At 38.6% G+C, this 19,928-nt stretch overlaps 1 protein-coding gene across 3 annotated transcripts; it reads left to right on the top strand.

The window, feature by feature from the left end:
• Positions 1–872: 872 nt before the first annotated feature.
• Positions 873–19,510, top strand: tspan11 (tetraspanin 11). Of its 3 annotated transcripts, XM_085136878.1 has the most exons (9): positions 873–1,005; positions 3,837–3,944; positions 6,389–6,580; positions 9,310–9,384; positions 11,683–11,787; positions 12,194–12,352; positions 13,620–13,706; positions 14,598–14,719; positions 16,918–19,510. In XM_085136878.1, exons 2-8 carry the CDS (start codon positions 3,858–3,860, stop codon positions 14,673–14,675), a joined length of 783 nt encoding a protein of 260 aa, XP_084993004.1. In that variant the 5' UTR covers positions 873–1,005; positions 3,837–3,857; the 3' UTR covers positions 14,676–14,719; positions 16,918–19,510. The 3 variants fall into 3 exon arrangements, with proteins under 3 accessions (XP_084993004.1, XP_084993005.1, XP_084993003.1); XM_085136879.1 differs by lacking the exon at positions 14,598–14,719; XM_085136877.1 differs by having other exon boundaries at positions 14,598–19,510.
• Positions 19,511–19,928: the final 418 nt, after the last annotated feature.

Below are 19,928 nucleotides of genomic sequence, written 5' to 3'. Positions count from 1 at the left end.
TTTTTCACTGCTTTTTTGTATTCTTTGGTGATTAAATGATTGCTGAATTGTAAAAAAAAACAAAGTCTAGACAATCAAATTAATGCTGATAGGCTCATTCCTGAAATACCAAATTTCCATTTTTCTCTTTGAGGTCACAGAGTTGCTCTGTTCAATAATTTCATAGTCAACTTCACATTATGAAGAGCAAATTAAAATGTGTTAAGTGGCATGATTAGAATTATTAATCAGATTTCTCCAACTCAGTACTGTATTACTGTAGTAATAAAAATGAATAGAACCTGCATGCAAACAAGCCAATGTGCCAAGGCTATGCTCACAGTAAATTATGCTTTTTTTTTACTTTGTCTTTGGTTATTCATGCACACCCTATTGGAAAATTCTTCAGAGGGGTTGTGGTTACATTGTAACCAAGGTTATGCTGTTAATGGCACTGTGGTATTCAGACTAGTGGTATTGAGTTAGTTCCTTCTCTGTCACTCCCTACTATGAGACACGATTAACTACTGCAGCCTTCCTTGACTACCCATTGCTATGCCTATTATGCAAATTTCTGTTACTATCCAGACTGTTTAATACTTTTACACAATCATACTTTTACTTGGCAGCAATATCTGTACCAACAAAGTAAATGATGTACTTTGTTTTATTTTGCGTGCGAGTAGAGAGGTCATTGTTGGAACTCACTGTAACCTACATCGTAAATAATAATTGTTGTATTTGAAACATGCAGGCTATTTGTATTGATTCATTTTGTAGTTTTAGTGTCTACCTGCACATATATGGAGTTCATTTTATTACAATTTGTTACAAATCAATGTAATGAATTTTCTTGAAACTCGAAAATACGAGCTGCAAGCAAAAGCACCATCCGCACAGACTGTCGGACACCCTGAAAGCAACAAGCTTGACTGGACCGGACAAAACGCCCACTGCAGTGGTGCCGTACACTCTGAGTAGACGGAGATAAACAAGGTCCTTTTTTCAGCCTTAAACGTCGGTCTGGTGAGTATGTGGTCAGATATAAGATGAAAACGCCTGTTTGTCTGTCTAACTGTGAGATAATGTGTTTAAACTTTGTCCTGCCATCGGCAACGCAGGTGGGACATTTATTTTTTCAGGATTTTCAGGACAGCTATCTTGAGAAGAGGGGGGGAAAGTTTGACTTACATGGAAAAGGACTGTGTATTGATTCGTAGCTTGTGATGCTGGAGCACAACAGCGCAGGTTAAAGTCTAAAATGTCCCAGACCGGGTTTTTTTCGTTTTCTTTTTAAGGGGGACCCGTGTTCGTTTCCTCCTAATTCATCTGGACAGACTGTTAAAAGCAGGAAGGCCTTGTTAGGAAAGAGTTAACGGCCAGCTTAGGCGCTCTAAAATCAGGCAAATTGTTTAATTTCATTAAAATTTTATTTGTCATTTAATAGTTTGCAGTAGGCACGAACACGGAAAGGAAACTTGGCTGTATTTACAGGGGAGGTTAAAGGATATTTTGAAATTTGGGTTCATAAGGGGAACCAAGAGGATAACGGGGGCGTGGGGAATACTATGTTAAAAGTAAACCTCTCAGGGTGTTTTTGTTTGTTTTGTTTTTGTTTTTTTGTAGTGTTCTGTGCCCCACTACAGATTGCATTACATTAAAAAGTGGAACTGCACAAGATTCTCTTTTCCACTAACTCCTACTTGGCTTGATTTTCCTCTGCTCTACTCTGTTCAATTTCTGTCATTTTCCATTGCAATTGGCAGGCTGAACCTAGGGCTAGTTGCAAATCTATGGCAGGGCTTACATGTATAGAACATGCATGACTTTGGACTCTGGGAGAGAATGCATAATTGCATGGGAAGAACATGTAAACATTAGACACAGTTTGGCCCCAGCCGGCCAATGGATTCAAACCCAGGACCTCCTTACTGTGAAATAAAATAGGAAATAAAATCAGTTACTCAATCAAATTAATAAGAAGCTCACTGACCACAGATACTGGTTGTGGCTGAACCACACTGGGCCGGACTGAAGAAGCTGGACTACATGGTGGTTCAAATGCACTCATCTGTGCTGTTCCCGACCCTGTCTCCTTGTCTACTCTTTGGGTTTTATACACCCTGCTTGCTCTCTCTGCCATCTCCACATCATCTGCCTCTTACTCCTCCTCTTCTTCATCTGACTCTCCCACCACTGCTCTCTCCTCCCTCGCCTACAGCTCTTTGTTCTCACTTGAAGCTTCGTCTCCTGAAAAAAAGATGACAAACCTTAAGGAAAAGTTAAGGATAACCTCAATGAATTACCTCACTATCACTGTCATCAGTCAGTAGTGAGATTCCTGGACTTACAGAAAGTTTATAGCCTCCTCCAGGGGAAATAAATGTGGACGCTTCGCACCCGGTAAACAGAGATCTTGCAGACTATACTTAGTACAGATGAACACCAGTGACTGAGTAAATTATCATAAAAGATTTATTTGATGGAAACCTGTTTTTTATTCCCCTTTTTAAAAAATTATATTTATACAGTTTTCTCCATTGCCATTGAAAGAGTGGTTTATTTTCCACGAACCTTGTCTTTATACAGCCACAGTCGCCCCCTACTGGCCGAAAAAACAATTAAATAAAAAGAAAGAATAGTAATAATACATGTTAACACTTATGCCCTGGGTTTACTTATCAGATCTGGAACCGCCTCTCACCTTCTATACAATGGACCCATTTCAGAAGCATATACATTATGTTGATCAATAATAGTTATTGACTCAGCAACTCAGCAGTATATAATTTCCTTGTTATGTTGCTGAGAAGCAAATAGTCTATAGAATAATTTATTAATACATTTAAATGAATTATTAAAAAACAAAATCTGCAAGGTAACTGCTTATTGAAACTTCAAAATAAAACTTGATGCACTGCTATTTATAGACACATGCTTTTTTTGTCAGTTTTTAGTCTCCTTTTTCTGTTCTTCATATATTAGTCACAAATGCTTTAGAGAGAGAGAGCATTGTTGCAGCATTGTTGCTCCACAACATGTCAGATAAAATCTAAAAACAAGGCAATTAAGGTAAATTATCAAGAGATAACTGAAGTATTGTAGAAAATGCTGTAGATATTTCAGATGAAACCCCATTACCATTTATTGTTTATGAGTGAAGGTAGATGGAATATCTCAAAGCCTGAATGAAGTGGAAAATTTCATGCATGGAGAGACAATTTTTCCTTTCGTTTTCCTCCTTCCTTTGTAGACAAGCTGACCCTTTAGCAAGCTTACTAGCTTGCGTGTTTACCTTATTCATTTTCATCCCCAACAAATGATTTATTCATCACTTTTCCTCTCAGATCTACACCTACAGCGATATGTGTATTATTCCTGGGCCGGCAGACAGAAAAGCTGCACCATTTTCTTTTATGCTCTGTCCGCTGAAGGATGCTATTTAGATCAATTGTATAGGTCTAAGTGCTTTCCACACCCACGGCCTTTTATTTACAGGGCCAAGACTATAAGCTCAATTAATGATTCATAGGGACATGTCCTAGTGATAATTCAAAGATGTGGTTTGTGATATAACAAAAGCATGTTATATTGGGGCCTTGGAAGCTGCATCACTAAACAACTAGTAATATGTCGTGCAGTGAGAAGTCTGGGACATGGAAGTTATGTGCAGCTGGATAAGTGTAAATGTGTGAACAATACTTGTTTAGCTATTTTTGGGTAAAGAAAGGAATGTAAATGCTAAAAACACATCTAAAGAAAACTATAGTAAGAGTTTTTTTTAATTGTGATACATTTTTTTAGCAGTACTTTGCAGGAAAATGTAATGTTTCCAACAAACAAATCTGCACTTATAGAATTCAACTGAAGACAAAAAGATGTCGGTGGGTTATAAAGATGACCAGAACGACTGGGTGACCGTGTGCCTCAAGTACCTGCTCTTTGTTTTCAACTTTCTCTTCTGGGTAAGTGGCTAGTAATCCTCATTTCAAGTAATATGTACTCACAGAGACCTCACCACAATAACTGAGCTTTACATTTAACCTCCTGGTGAATTGGATCGTCATTGACAACATCAGTAGCAACTCTGTAAAACTGTCTGTGTCCTTTAAAACTGTTTTTTTAGAGACATGGCTCATACAGAGCCACATAGAAACAGGAAGAGGATTAAGGAAAGTTTTCAGTCTTCCTAGGCTAAGCTATGGACTGAGTTCAAAGTGAGTCATAGATTATTTAGGGCTTGTCAGTGTATTCTGGCCACACAGTGTATCAAACCTGCTCTCTGGCACCGCACTTTATGCTGCTAAAGCTCCGCTCTCTTACAGCATCAGTGCAGAGTCTTCGGGCTTACAGAGTCAAAAAAGAAGATTTTGAGGAGTGAGAGACAGATCCGTAAGTGGGAGAGGTTAGAAAGAGAAAAGGGATCAAGCTTTAGCTTTAGGCCTCTATTAAATTCCCTGTCGCCACCTAACAACCAGTCTCTTGAGGAAAAATAGTATCATTTTCCTCTGAAGGCTGTCCTCCATCTCGCAACACTTTTTTTTAAGAGGGCATTTTTGTCCACCCCCTACACAAATTAATCATAGGCGGGGGAGCAGTGCATACTCTGTGAGGATGAACTGGCATTGGCCATTTCTGTTTTTCGCTTTTTTAGCACATTACTTTTAAAAAAGAGTGCATCATCTAGGGATTTCTCATTTGTCCCTGTTTTTCACGGCGCTGTTATTGGCAGTCATCAAAAACACAGATATCATTAGTTAAAGCAAAATTTAATAAAGTAACGTTTGACATGTGCTCAGAAAATAATCCAGCTGATGTGATTAATGCCCGGTTAAAGCATGATTGTTTGGTTAATTGAGGGTAGAATGAAATATAGATTTGGCAGTATATCGTAGTGTTTCCCCTTCCCCTCCAAATTTGACTTGCCAGAGACTTTTTCAATTGATTTTTTTTTTACATGTTATTTATTATATATGGACATATTACTAATTCAGTGTGTCAAGCCTTTCTGATATAGGATATTTAGGACCGATAACGATATTTGGTGATTTTTAAATCTTTTATATATCAGCCGATATTTTTTTTTTCTTTCAAAAATGGTAAACATGAACTGGTTTCCCTCACACATGTTAGGTACAGTTATTTATGAGTCCTTACTAAGATAATATACCAATGCAGTTTAAAATCTTAGATTATTAATTTACGCTGACTGGTGGACAAGTACACTCTGATGGTGAAACTATGTAGCATCCATACGCAACATGGGTGAAGGTTGTTCCTCCTGTCTCTGCTTTTCTTGTTTAATTATCATCTATTGACTGCTACAAACGTCGGTACTGATATATCGGCAAATAGCTACTCTGTGATCCCCTCACATGATCGCGTGAACCACAACCTGATGCTTGTACTGCTATTTTACTCTGCCTCCACCTTGTCAGTTACAGCTGAGGATGGTGTGATTGTGCTTTCAGCTTTCTGCTTTCTTCAAACCTGGCGAAAATTTCCACTTGGACTCAAGAATGAACTGATTAGATTTTTGTGGTAAAACATTTCTTGCCAACATTTCAAGTTATGTAAGATGTTTAAGGTTAAGTCTGGATAGACATGGATGTAAAGTGCAGCTTCACTAAGGCGGTAATTTTATTTTGAGCAGTGATAGTACAGAGATATGAGAACAGTATTGGGAACTACATTCAGAAAAAGTGATAGCCAACTTAAAAAAATGTAATTCAGTGGAACTTAATTGTTAGAAGAAATGTCTTTACAGTGTTAGAGAAGGGTGATTTCCCACTGGTTGGTCCTCGGTTGGATATGTGGTGTTGTGAGTAAGAGGTCCTTCCTTCTAAAGGAAAGGGATGGGAGGATGAAGAAAGACTCTCTCAGGCATTTCCTATTTGCCCTCCTTTGAAACTCGCAAGATGAGAAAAAGAGATCAGGAAGCCACCCTGGATCAGTTACTCTGTATTGTTTCTAAGTAAGTGGTCATTATGCCCTGGCTTGATTGCAGATGTCTCACCACTCCTGTTAGTTGTTACGCATGGCCACTTTTCTCTGTTTCTCATTCTGTTTCCTCTTTTTTTTCTTGCCTCCTTTATGCCCTCTTCCTCTGTTCCATTTCCTTTTCTTTTTCTAAGTGACTCATCTAAAAGCTTTGAGTTCACTTTAAATTGATCACTTCCTGCTCTGAAAAATGTTTCGCTTGAATGTTACAGTACTTGTGTTTTGCTATTCTTTAATAATAAGCTGATATGGTACACTTAGTTAAATTCAGTTAAATTGCGTATCTCGTGCGTTTTTTGTCTCTGTAGTATGACACTTCGTGCTGCACTAAACATTTTTATTTATGTTTTTGTTCAGATGTCTTTTTAATCCTGTTACTTTTTCTCTGCTTCTCTTAATTCTTCTCCAGATGGGCGGAGCTGCTGTTCTGGGTGTGGGCGTCTGGACACTGGTGGCGAAGAGCGACTACTTGAGCCTATTGGCCTCCAGCACTTTTGCTGTGTCAGCATACATCCTCATCTTGGCTGGCAGCCTGGTGGTAGTTACAGGCTTTTTGGGCTGTTGTGCAGTCATCCGGGAGCAGAGAAGCTGTCTGTCCACGGTGAGAGACGAGAGAGTGATGGATGGGGGTTTCCGCTTAGGTCCAGGCATTTGTTTGTAGCTGTAAAGGTGTGGGTTAGGCTTACACTTAGGATTCAATGTAGAGTCTGTGTTTAAAATTAACCCGCACGTAGATCATAACTCAGAACTTACAAAAAATATATTTTGATGGCAAACACTCATGCTTTTGGAACAGTTACCAGTTTGTCATTTAAAGGTTTAGAGGAGTGTAGTTTTTTTTAGAATGAGCATGAGAGAGTTAATCATATTTTTTTTCATATTTTTTTTTCAAGGGTATTTTTGCTGTAATATAAGAGGTCAAAGTGCAGATGGTCAATGCAGGGCGTGACATGGACAGTAATTTTGCTGTGATTTGACTAAAGAACATTGCATCTGGAAAACCTAAAAAATCTGTTTAATAACACTTATTAATGTAGAGTTTGAGCATTTTTGTCTTAATTTGCCATCCATCCAAGACGGCGAGTCCATATTTGCTATATTTTTATGTTGAAAGGTCACTTCCACTTACCCAGCTAGCCCTTGCATTTCCCATCACATTTTCCTTTCTTGTGGGCAGTTTGGGCCATTTTTTTTTTTTTTTTTTGGCATCCCTGGTCATTATTCAGCAGCTTAACAGTCTCTTGTGTTGTGGTCACACTGGCTTTATATGTCATTATGCCAAGGTTGCAGAGATGGAAAACACTCTTACAGTCCAAGACGATTGATTCGGACTCTGTCTAGTGAACGAGAATAGAATAATTCACTTAAGAAAGCATGGGTGTGCTTGCCTCCTCGTTGAGCACAGCAGTCCCACGCTGGCATAAATAGAATGTAACTGAATGGGGAAACACTGCAGAAGATAAATAATAAGTTATGTAATAACAGCCCTGATAGTCTACTGGTCCGTGGTTCTAGATTGTCCACTGTGAGAAGCTAGATGCTCGCCCACATGTACACAAATGTGGCAACATGCAATGGCGCTCATCCATGCTAAGCCTGGTCTAAGGTCTATCGCTAGATGTTGACGAATGACTCTGACGGGGCCCTCGCTGTCCTCATTATTTTACAGAGACAGGACCCAGTGGGAGAGAAGGAGGCGGGAGGTGAACGTTCTCTGCCGCAGGGCTATTTATAGGTTTGTCTATCTACTGGTGATGGATGGAGAGAGAAAGGGCCTTGCAGGAGTGAAGAGGTAGATGCGCAGAGGAAACGGAATCTGCGGTGCAGTTTGGTTCAACTGCTTTTTTGTGCTATTTATAGATTTGTTTGGGAAGAATAATGAGTGATGCTAGCATGTACAGTAAGTGTTGTGTGCATAGAGAAGTGTGAAGTTGGCATTTTGTGTGGGTAGCAGGCACACAGAGACTGAAGTGCTTTTTTCGCAATCTTGTAACCAAGAGAGACGCAGAGCAGGCTGGGTTTCTGCTCAGCATCATTACTGCGATAGCTGCAAAACAAAAAAGAACATCTGTTTGTGCTTGTGTTAAATATTTCTTCCTTGCAGCTGTTTGTTACCAATAGTTTTCAATCACTTTGTTTGGTGCATCTAGCAGGTTGTGCAATAGCATCTGTGTCTCCATAATGGTTCTGAGTTACGCTGTTGTTTTCCCCGCTCTGTGACAGCTGGTCCCCGTTAGGTGCGTGTTTGTGTGTCTGTTTGTATATGGACTTGAATTATGTGGAATGAGCCATGTTTTGGGGTGGCTGTAGCTCAGGTGGTAGAGCAGGTCATCTACTGATCGGAAGGTTGGTGGTTCGATTCCTGGCTTCCCCTAGTCTGCATGCCAAATATCCTTGGGCAAGATACTAACCCCAAATTGCTCTCCGATGCATCCATCGGAGTATGAATGTGTGTGAATGTTAGCTATAAAGCACTTAGAAAGATGTGCTTGTGTGAATGGGTCTGAATGGGTGAATGCACAAGTTGTGTAAAGCGCTTTGAGTGCTCAGATGAGTAGAAAAGCGCTATATAAGAACCAGTCCATTTACCATTTATATAAGAACCAGTCCATGTTTTGATGGGTGTACAAACCATCTGATGAGCAATAAAAAAGTTGGGTTATTTAAGTGTGGGAAAGCTGGAGTTTTGATCTGCTCATTTTGCAGCAGTCTATCAAAGTACTCCCTGTGTGGGCAATCAGTTCGTCATACTGTTTGCATAACAGTACATACAACAGTGCTTGCCATTAAGAATGACGCTTACAGTTAAAGCCTCTGTTATTCTCATTTTTATTTTTTGCCTCAGCACCCATCTCATGTCTGATTCTTTTTAATTCTTGCAGAGGAAAACTAAACACAGTATTTGAGAGTAGCGCTCAAATACTGAGCGAACACCAACATCAAATAATAATATTTGAGGATGACGCTCGAATACTGTGCTAATACGGTTTTGTTTTTTCTAAGATCATTTCAGACATCAGTTATGATAAATAGTGAAACTTTATTCTAGTAATGTGGGGAGCTCTGTAAAGATGCCCAGGAGAAATGGGTTTCTGCAGCCTGTCAAATTGCTTTCTGGTTGTCTCATTTCATGCAGGACTGCCATCTGCGTTTGAAGTGACAGATGCAGTGCGGTGACAGTTGATGAAAGTTTATATTGAGCCATCACAAGCGTGAGCAACTTGAGTTAGCAACCAGATACTTCAGGCGACTACTGAGCTAATGAGTGTTCAGTCATATTTACTGAAATTCTTTTTTGCTCTCTCTTTCTGTCCTGTCTCTCATCCACAGTATTTCATCTGCCTCCTGTTTATCTTCTTGATCGAACTTGTGGCCGGAGTACTAGCTTATGTATACTACCAGAGGGTAAGTGGTCACTTTTTACTGGTTTAGCTGAGTGACGTTCTGCAGTGATGAGCCAAGCTGCAGTTTATCCTTGTTGAAATAACTGCAGCAGCTTATCTATGCCTGCAGGCACGTGGGAAAATGGGCTTAAAAAAAACTTCTATCCAGATGACGATATTCAAACTAGTGTGTTGGGGCGTTTCTCATATTAATACACTACAGATGGGATAGCAGAGAGACTACTAGATATAGGAATCGTTTTTGATTTACTGGATGTTAATCATAATCATAATCATGTTTTGGGTTTGAGTTATACATATTATGATTTTTTTTTCCCCTTCTTGGTATATATCAAAGAGCAGGCGTTTTGCAAAGCAGATAAAGTTCTGCAAGAAAAGTTTGAACACTCAGATGTCAAGATGTCAGTAAGGAAACGGGGCACAGGCTAAAAATAAACAGAACATTTTTTTTTCTTTTTTGAGCCCTTGCTTGGCATTTGAAACATCTTTCAGGCTCACCTTTGACTAAGCTGCATTTTGTTAGTGTGCAGTTAGGCTGCTGCTAGTATTAGATTGTCCTGTGCTGAAGCAAAAATTACAGATTACCAGTCAGGCTGTTGTGGTGACAACATGTGACTGGGAAAGGTAACATAGGGGAAAAATTAGTAGTAAAAGCCAAAAAACAAAGGCTCATAGGCAAGAGATTATGGTGAATTAAACTGTAATTCACAAAATCTGTTTATTTGCTGACTCTTCCTACACCTACATGGAGTTAAACGGCCAGAATTTGCACATGGGTACATCTCACCTGCATTGGATATTATTATGTAGTCATTATTATTTGATGATTTGTTATCATTATTTCATTTATATTCACAAAGTCTTTCATGATGATTACATCCACAAAACTTTAATAATGCATTATACATTATAAAGTCATTATATTGCTTGATGGCTACCTACTAGCGGTCTAAAATGACCCTTTGCAGCATTTAATAAAACTAAAGCATGGAAATGTGGTAGAGTGTCAAAGAACACTTAAAAAACAAACAAAGATTATTTTTTTAAAGGTAATAATTATAATAAAACACTTGGTGTTCTCAGAAAGTCTCTTATTCAGGTACTCATCAACCTTGAACCCTTCTTAATTTCTGAGATCAGATAGAATGGGGCATTCTCAGAGCGGTACGGTTGTAAAACCTGCCCTATGATTGACTGGCGGATGGGAAGAAAGAAAGAAGTAATTTTCAGTCTTTAGGCAACAAAACCTGGTTAAGTTGGTTAAACTACTTGGGTAAATTTTGTGAAAGAGGGTCAAAATGGTTTGTTGTACAACATTAACCACATGTCAGAACATATATCTACAAGAAAGCCCTGAAGGCAAACTTCTCCCGTCAGGTCTTTTCACTTATATCAGCTCAGACGTCAGCTGCAGTGATGATCCTTTAATTCATTTATATATTGCAGTTACAGGATCAACAGGGTGATGTTAGATTACTGTAGATGACGGCTGCCTATTATTTAAGAATGAATTAAGCTGTGCTTTTTGTGAATCAAGAGACTAATAATATAGTAAGTTATAAATAATTGATATATTATTCATTAAAAACAATTATCATAAAAGAAAATACAGTGACATCAGTATTGTAAAAATCAGAAGGGAACATTTGAGTAAGAGTGTGGAACCAAGCAGGAATAAAGGCTTTCTAAAGCAGCATCGTCAGTGATCCTCCTCTGATGACCTGACTCTCTGAAGTGTATCTAACACATTTAGATATTCTTGACGTTTAGTTATCGCCCAAACATCTGGCTGTCAGTCAGCTTCAGTCAGTGAGGGCTGCATAGGGCATCTTGTAATCTTTGACCGGATTTATTGTGATGGAAGAGGGTTCAGTACGGGATAGAATCACTTTAAAGATAACGATTTGCATTGTTTCCTGCACTGTGTGTGAGTGTGAGAAAATATATCCAGACATCAAAGGCTGTATTTCTAGTCAATTTTTTTAGTGTCTTGTTTATCTGTATTCTGCATCACAGCACTCCCCAATGCTACCAATCTATCATCCCCTTATCCTCTCCCTCACCTCCACACTATTTGCACCTACGTATCACTTTTTTCAATGCCCTTCTTTGTAGACATTGCACGCGCAATCATAAATTAAGGAGCCCGTGGGGGGGTTACCACAAAAACATTTGTTTTTACCCCAAAATAATCCCCCCCCCCCAACCCACCCCTCCAGCCTTCCCACCTTCTCTGTTTCAAACACACTGTTTCTCACTGTGTATGCCTGCTGTCTCTCTCTTTGTTCCTCATTTCCAGCTGAGTGAGGAGCTGAAGCAGCATCTCAACCACACTATGACAGAGAACTACGCTCAGCCAGGAAAGGAGGCAGTCACATTTGCGGTTGACAATCTACAACAGGATGTATGAAATATATTTACAAACTCATCTGGTGTCAAGTTTCTGTAAGATTGTATTTCACCTTCTTCAGCATGCGTGGTTAAGTATACTTGTACTTGTTATAAATTAATTTGATATATGAAGCTGAAAATTATGCTGACGTGTAGTAGAAGAAGAAATGGCTCTTCACTCTGTGTATTCTATCTGGGTTTAGACAGAGCATTGTTCCAAAGATGACAAGTGGAACAGCCGGAGCGAAAGTAGTCCCTGAGAGGAAAATTACTGCTGTGAAAATATACTCATATAGTGGCTTGATGTTAGGAATTTGTTTACACTAGATGATACATGAAACCATATTTTAATCAGAATGAGGGATATGGCCTCACACTGTGGAACTAAAGTCTGGGCTTTCCTTTTTCTGCCTCTCCAGTTCAAATGCTGTGGCAGCAACAACTCTCATGATTGGACTGTGAGCAAGTACCTTGTGTCAGGGCAAGCAGAAGGCAGGGCGGTACCTGACAGCTGCTGTAAGACCATCACACCTCACTGTGGAAAAAGGGACCACCCCTCCAACATCTACAAAGTGGAGGTCAGTGCAATAAATGCTTCTGGCAAAATGACAGCAGGCTTATTCAGCCTGTCTGTTGGGCAGCTACAACACCGAATGTGTTGTAGTTCCTCCTGTAGGCTCTATATCTTACAATAATCTTTTGTACAGTTTTGTGAAATGTGTTGCAACCTGGCTATATCCCTGACTTGAGTTATAAATATCAACTGAGTGCTTTTGCAATCAAAGATGAGTGATGATAGCCTAAAGACAGAAAAAAGAGATGGAAGCTCTGAGTATACTAATAACTATGTGTAGGCGGTAATCAAAGGAAATCAGTGTTATCCAGTTGTTCAGGGTGATTGCTCATCTTCACAGTCCATTGTTTTTTTGTTTTTTTTTCTGGTTCATGCCATATTTGAAGAAATTAAACTGGTGTTTTATTCACTTCTGGTCTGTTGTAGCCAAACCATTTTCAAATATCTGAGGCTGATAGTTCATTTCCTGAAATGAAAAGCATCCATCTACTTTCCTAACTGCTGCTGGGTTGCAAGATCGACATAGGGCAAAAGGCAGAGATAAACCTCTGTTCATGCTGTCAGATCTGTGGGCATTACTTTTGCTAACCTCCCAATTGTTTTTGGGAGGAGGCTGTGGCACCCAGAGGAAAGTCACAGGCTAAACATGCACAGAAATGCCCGAGCTGAGTAAGAGATTTGAACCAGGAACCTGCTTGCGTTGAGGCAACAGTGCCAGGCAGTGCAGCTCTGTGCAGCCCTGAAATTAAACAGAGTGACTCACAAAACATGCCAGCAAAAACACGAGTTTAAAACTTTCTTCTGATAGAATGAGCTCTAAGAAAAATGAATAAAAGATGAGGTTTTGAATGCTTATCCACGCTGCACAGAAGAGGCTCTTCCGCCTTCTCGTGTCAAATCACTCAGTTTCTTCTTATCCTTCACAATGTGCTACCTGCATCATGTGCAAAGACATAAGCATGAAGACATATCCTGAGAATTTAAATAAAATGGTTTGTGGATGATGACTGTATCTATGCTCACTTGTAGGTTTGGGATGATTTTACTGTGAGTGTTTTGAGCCCTGTAAATACGCCTGTCGGGTGATGAGGGAGTAAAGAGGGACTGAAAATGTACTTAAATAATCAAGAACATCCCAGATTCAGTAAAACCACACAACTTCTGAAGGATGTCTTGTTGCTTGCTGAAGCAGTTTAAACTATAGCTATGCAGAAATGCAGACAAAGCTTTCTTGTCTAACTAATAATCTACTGTAAACTTTAACTCTGTAGGGTGGCTGCATCACTAAGCTGGAAAAGTTCCTTGCAGATCACCTGTTGGTTATTGGTGCAGTGGGGATAGGAGTGGCCTGTCTGCAGGTAAGTAATATATACACCCAGTTCAGATGGTTGGTGAAGAAGCAGGATGCATTTCTACTGCCTTCTTCCTGAGCATACAGTGCTTTATACAAGCCCAGTTGTTATCAGAAATGAGAAACTGCTTTTAGCTTTTGTGAGTGGAATGCTGCCCTTTGTTGAATTAAAAGAAAAAAAAAAACTCCTATTACTGAATGTACCCTGGCAGGTCAGGATCCTCTAAATGGACACATCTTTTCATCTTATCCGATTCTTTCTGTCATCATTATATGAGTTTGGTCCTTCTACCTATTCAATTTAGTCACCTTTTTGCACTTTTCTACCAGCTAACCAAACTGTCTTACTGTAGCTGCAAACCACGTTTAAATTAACTCGAGGTCAACCTAGAACTAAACAAATTTCCACTTATTGTGTCCAGTGGTTTGTAAGACTGACAAGTCCACCACTTTACATACAGCTCAGTTTTAATTGGGCACCAGGGGACTGAGAATAAAGACATGAAGCCAGGATTTCACTGCCATAATTATAAAGACTGCAAAAAGCAAAAGATGAGATGACCAACCGTGCAGTCTCTGTGATGCTATTGGTAAAAGGAATTTAAGCAGAGTCTCCATTAGCAGTGGCTATAATATAAAGACTTTCTCACAAAAACCAAATGATCTGAAGGGACTTTGTCGAGCATTTAAATGAGGTGCTGAAAATATTGTGAATATATTGAATACATGACGTACACGGTGTAATTTTGTCACTTCTCACTCACATATTAGCATTTTTTTCGTAATATAGGCCAACTTTATGTCTCCTCTTTGTTAAATGTTCAGTCTGTCTTAATGTCGGTGTGCACTAATCTGTCTTTGGTGTGTTGTACTCTGTGTGTGTTTGTTATCACTATAGTTGGTCGGGGCACTCTTGACAGCCTGCTTTATCTATCTGCTCTATAAAGAAGAGGAAGAGGACTTTGGTGCATTGTAATTTGGCTCTAGAGCGCTGCTGGTTTAATCTAATCGAGAGGCAAGGTTGGAGGGCACTGTAGATATTTCATATTTGACTGCCTATTTGTCCTTGCGTGGCTTCCTGTTTTGTGTTGAATGCGAGACCTGCTGTCTGCACGTTTACTGGATTAACATGTTTAATTCGTCGTGAAGCATGCAGCGACTTTGCATTTGGCTGCGTTTTCCAGTTTGTTGCTATGCATTTTGTGATGATGTGTTGCTGTGGGTGATGAGGATGTGACAGCTTATTCAAATGCATCCTGAGGATAGCACGACTCACTTGCTTTTTCACTGTGCTTTGGTTCATAGTGTCATGATCTATAATTCGTGCAGCAACGCTTCCATCAATGTAGCACCTGCGCTGACAAGAAGTGGGGAAAACACCATAGGGACAGGTGTATTTACAGCATGTAGCAGTGTTTTGTTGTATATCCCTTGAATCCAAACCTTAATGAGGCTTCACTATGGGTGTCGGGGAGTATATGGTATACAACAATACAAACTTAATCTAATATTTACAACAGTTAAATGCAGAAATAATTAACATGCTTACTTTTAATAGACTCTTTTTAAAAATTACAAAAATTTACAGAGTAGCTGCTGCACTTATTACACCTATTTATTTAATATGCTGACACCTTCTATTACATTACCACTCAGAAAAAAAAGCATTAGTGTTGTTGCTATAGTTACTTGCAATCTAAAATAGACTGGGCTTTCATGAACATCATTGACTAGGGACTCGGAGTTGTTTGGGGGTGCCCAGATATGTGTTTTTGCCATCCCACGAGATGGCATGTTTCTGTCTCTAATGAGTTTACTTTTTAACACTGTTACATCATTGTTTTTTAGCATCTTCTGAAATTAGGCCTCAAGAAAACTTTAAAAAAAAAAGTGTGGCTTTTTTTGCTTTTTTTTTTTTTTTTCTCACCTTATGTTCCCTCAGCCAAAATGACTGCATCTTCTATCCTTGTGCAGAACTGTCACTGATGGTTGAAAAGAGAGAGGAAAACAAAACCTTGCTCGAGGAAAAATTATGAGTCAATATTAAATTCTGACTTCCTTTATCAGGCTTCCTCTGGAAGCTTTTAGAGGCACAGAAATGGAATCTGGACACTTGCCTATTTGGCCATCAAGCTTGTAGACCCAGCGGCTTTGGTCAGCTCCTGCTTCCCTTATTCTGCTTTGTTTTTAGACTTTTTGCTCGGTGTTGCGTAGTAGTAATTTTAGACATGCTCATTCCTTATTAGGAATTCGCTGCTGGTGAAATTCTATGCTGAGAAGGTTGTTTATAACAGTTCAGCTGATAAAAGATGCAGATATGCTTCATTATGCCATGTTTGAATATTTAAGATGTAATGCACGTAATCAATATAATGTCTAGTTTGCTGATAGGCCAGTAGCAGTCACCAGTGACAATGTCTGTGCATCTCTGTTCTTCATACAGCTCTGTGTTTACACTGATGTCAGATATGACAGCAAATATCTAAATGTAAAAAGCTTCATTTAAAATACTAGCACAATTGTTGTGGTCTGCTTTCCCTTATTATAGTGATATTTTTGGAAGCCTTTTATTTATTGTTATTATTATTATTTAAATTTATTTTGGGACTAATATTACTGGTCAGTATAGACATTTATTGGTTTCGACATTTATATTAGCCGATAAATGAAAGTTTAAAATCTAAAGAAGATACGAGAGAAACACCCTTCAACCATGTTATGACTGATATTGCATAGTTTCTCCAGCACGGGGAAGTCTACAAATTCCCTGTTGACAACACATTAGTTTGTAACTCAATAAGAACACAACCAGCTGAACCAAGCAGAGACAGGGAGACGATAAATGAGTAAATAAATAAGTACACAAAACAATTTTGGGGGTAATCTGTTTGTTTTGTGTGTCTGAGTAAAATAAAAAGGTCCCCAGAGCTTTTGCAAAGAGGAAAAACGGTATATTGAGATGTAAGAGCATTAATCTGCTTTTTCACTTCACCCAGCTTTATATAGTTTGTTTATGGAAGTCTGTGCGCACACGTTTTGGTGAAATATTGGCTGCTTGACTCCTGACACCACCTAGTAACCAGCTTCGTACTTTCCAGCAGTCTCTAACTCCTTCACCTTTAAACCTTCTCTGCCCCACAGTCGGTAGCATTCAAGCTTCCTGCAGTTTTCCATGGCGACTAAGCTGCACTCTGTGACCTAACACTTCCTGTTTTCAGATATGTGGAATGGTGTTCACCTGCTGCTTGTACAGAAGGATCAAGATGGACCCTTACTGAGCACAACGTGACCCCTGCACACCACCTTCAACAGATGGAGCATGACCTGCTGACACCTAACCAAACTTTAAATCCCTGCATTGTGATCTGATGATCTAAGCGTTGGACACACACGATAGAAACTCAACCTCATGAGTTTCTGTTACCTGGTCTAGGCTGGATGTTTTTGCATGCTTTAATTTGAACATGACTAAAAAAGGGAAAGACTTAAGTTGTGTGGTATTCTATGCAACTCATGAGGATGCGAATTTAATTGTTTTTAATTAGGAGATTTATATAGGAGTGTTTCGATAATTCCAAGTCGAATAGGCTGAGTAAGAGCACTGAGTAAAAAGAGAGAAAGTTATGTGTGTGTTTCTGTCTTTTGTAAACACAATGTGCCTCTTACATAATTCTACTGGTAAATAATTATGTATAAATTCAGTGCCTGAAGTCTTGAAAGTGAGCTGTCAATACACTGTGATAAACCGCAGCAAATGAACGGAGTCATGTTTATATTTGTAGCTTTGTCTTTAATTCTAACACGTTGGCTGAGTGATGGTAATCAAAATAAACTTTGCAGTATCAATAATGCTCATATGTATGGCTACAAAGAAGAAAAAACAATTTTATTCCATTTAAGAAAGTGATAATTTTCTGTAAAGGCTGCTAAATCTCTGAATTTAGAGCTCCATCTAGTGGTCAGCATAGGTAACTTGATTTGAGGATGGTAAATGTAACTGTTCATCTTTTGTTAATTTTAAGCTTTTAATACAGCTGATATTAATATTAATTATATATTAATTAATATTGCTGATTGTTTTTGGTTTTTATATGGCGTTCCTCACTTCTGACGTCAATCCCCCCCAGTGGCTTTACAGTGATGAATATGAGTGATCTGTGAATCAAATTGAATACGGTTCTTCCTGTTTTTGCTGCCTGTTATATGCCTTGCTACCCTATTTTTTTTTTCTTGTCTTTGTTATATAGCCACCATAATATAGGTGTTTTAGTTGCTAAACAGTGGGAAATGGCTGTCTCTATTTCAGGCTATTTAAATCTTCTACCAAAATATGACGCCATTCTCAGCACTCCACCTTCTGTAAAGGGACCTTGCAGGATTTGAGAAAACCTTTTGGAATAACTAGACTTTCACAATTAATATTCTTAAACTGGTTTTAGCTATTCCAGTCATAGCTATAGGCCAGGACAATTTGACAAGACTAATAATGGACAAACAGTTATGTAAAAATAGTCCCAGCTTTTCATGCATTCTCTCTATGAACAACGGCTCGAGGACCAGTGTTGGTCAAGTTACTTAAAAAAAGTAATCAGTAGCTAATTACTGATTACTTCCCCCAAAAAGTAATCCCGTTACTTTACTGATTACTTATTTTCAAAAGTAATTAATTACTTAGTTACTTAGTTACTTAGTTACTTTTTAAAAACACGATTTACAACCTGAATAGGTGATAAAGCGATAGATCTTTCCGCCCAATTCTACTTTTTCTACATAATCCATCATACAAAATGTAATCAAATGGAAAAGTCTCTTTTTAAAACTTGTTTTATTAGTTTTAATCTTTTAACTTAATGCATCAAGCAAAAATGTAATTATATGCACCATTCTCTGACTGGAAGAAATTTGTTTAATATTTAAACCTATTTTCTGCACATTCCAGCACATAAAATATTTTTTTGTGTGTGTGTTTACATTCACTCTTTCAAATAGATGCAAGTAAAACACAGCAGAAAATAAATAAAGTCAAAGACTAGCCCATCTCTGTCGAGGACAGACTGAACTTTTTATTCACGTTGTGGACCTTCTACTGAGTGCTTGCAGGTATTTGCCTGAACTCAACTTCATTACAATAACACACAAATCTCATTGTCTTCTGAACCTCCGTCCTCTGTGATTGCTCGCACCACGCACACTGGATCAGCATGAGAAGGAGAGCAGTAATTGCTCTCTAAACGACTCTGCCACATATTACTCTTCAGGTATACAGAATATTAAACCTATTGACTAACCGTTCACCAGAAAATATATTTTGTAATATAATATTATACAGCTCCGGCACATGTTTTATTCATGTTCATGACAATTTGAACAACGGTGAAATTTAATCTTGGGCCATCGTTGGTACTTCTGGAACAGCTTGACTTAACAGCTGTCTTCAGGTCATGAGACAGCATGTCAATTAGATTAAGGCCATAAATCTGACCTCACCATCCCATAACCTGAATTTCATTCATTTTTTGAGATTTTTTTGAGTGATTTATTTATGCGTTTTTGGTATTACTCAACTTTTCCTATGCTCAGGTTATGGGCTGCTGCCTCCATTATGATGCATAACAGCTGGAAATAAGTTCTGGTATTGTTGTTGTGCGCCTTTTTTCTTTTTGTCATGCCGTCTCCCAAAAAATTCAACTATCATTTCATTTGTCTGTTGTGGATTATCCAGCTGGTGTTGAGAAATTCTTTTATAGGCTCTTTCTACTGTATGAATCATAATGTCTTTTTTCTACCCTCCAAGGTTTGTTGAAAGTTGTCTGGAACTAACACTTCTTTTCTCATGTCCTTAACTAAAACACCTGACTCCAAGTAACTTTTGGACAAGTCAGGAGAAGAGGTATTTACCGTAGCACTTTAGGTAAATTCGATTATCCTTGTCTAAAAGTGAAGATGAGAAATTAAAGGACAAATCCTGAAGATTTCAATATTTCATAAACTTTTCCCCCCCCCACTGGTATGTTGTTTTCCTGATTAAAATTTTGGATGCTTATATATGTAACTGGTTGTTGATGATATGACACTGGCACGTGCTTCAACTACTGACTGTTTTCTTTGAAATGTGGCTCTAGAACTCAAAAATAAATGTTTAAATGTTGCATTTAAACAGCTGTGTTGTATTCATGAAAGGGTAATATTAACACTCTGTTTGGACAGAGGCCTATGATGCTGTGATTCC

Source organism: Neolamprologus multifasciatus, chromosome 17 (assembly GCF_963576455.1).
Source record: "Neolamprologus multifasciatus chromosome 17, fNeoMul1.2, whole genome shotgun sequence".
NCBI lineage: Eukaryota > Metazoa > Chordata > Actinopteri > Cichliformes > Cichlidae > Neolamprologus > Neolamprologus multifasciatus.
This window is presented reverse-complemented; position numbering and strand designations above follow the sequence as displayed.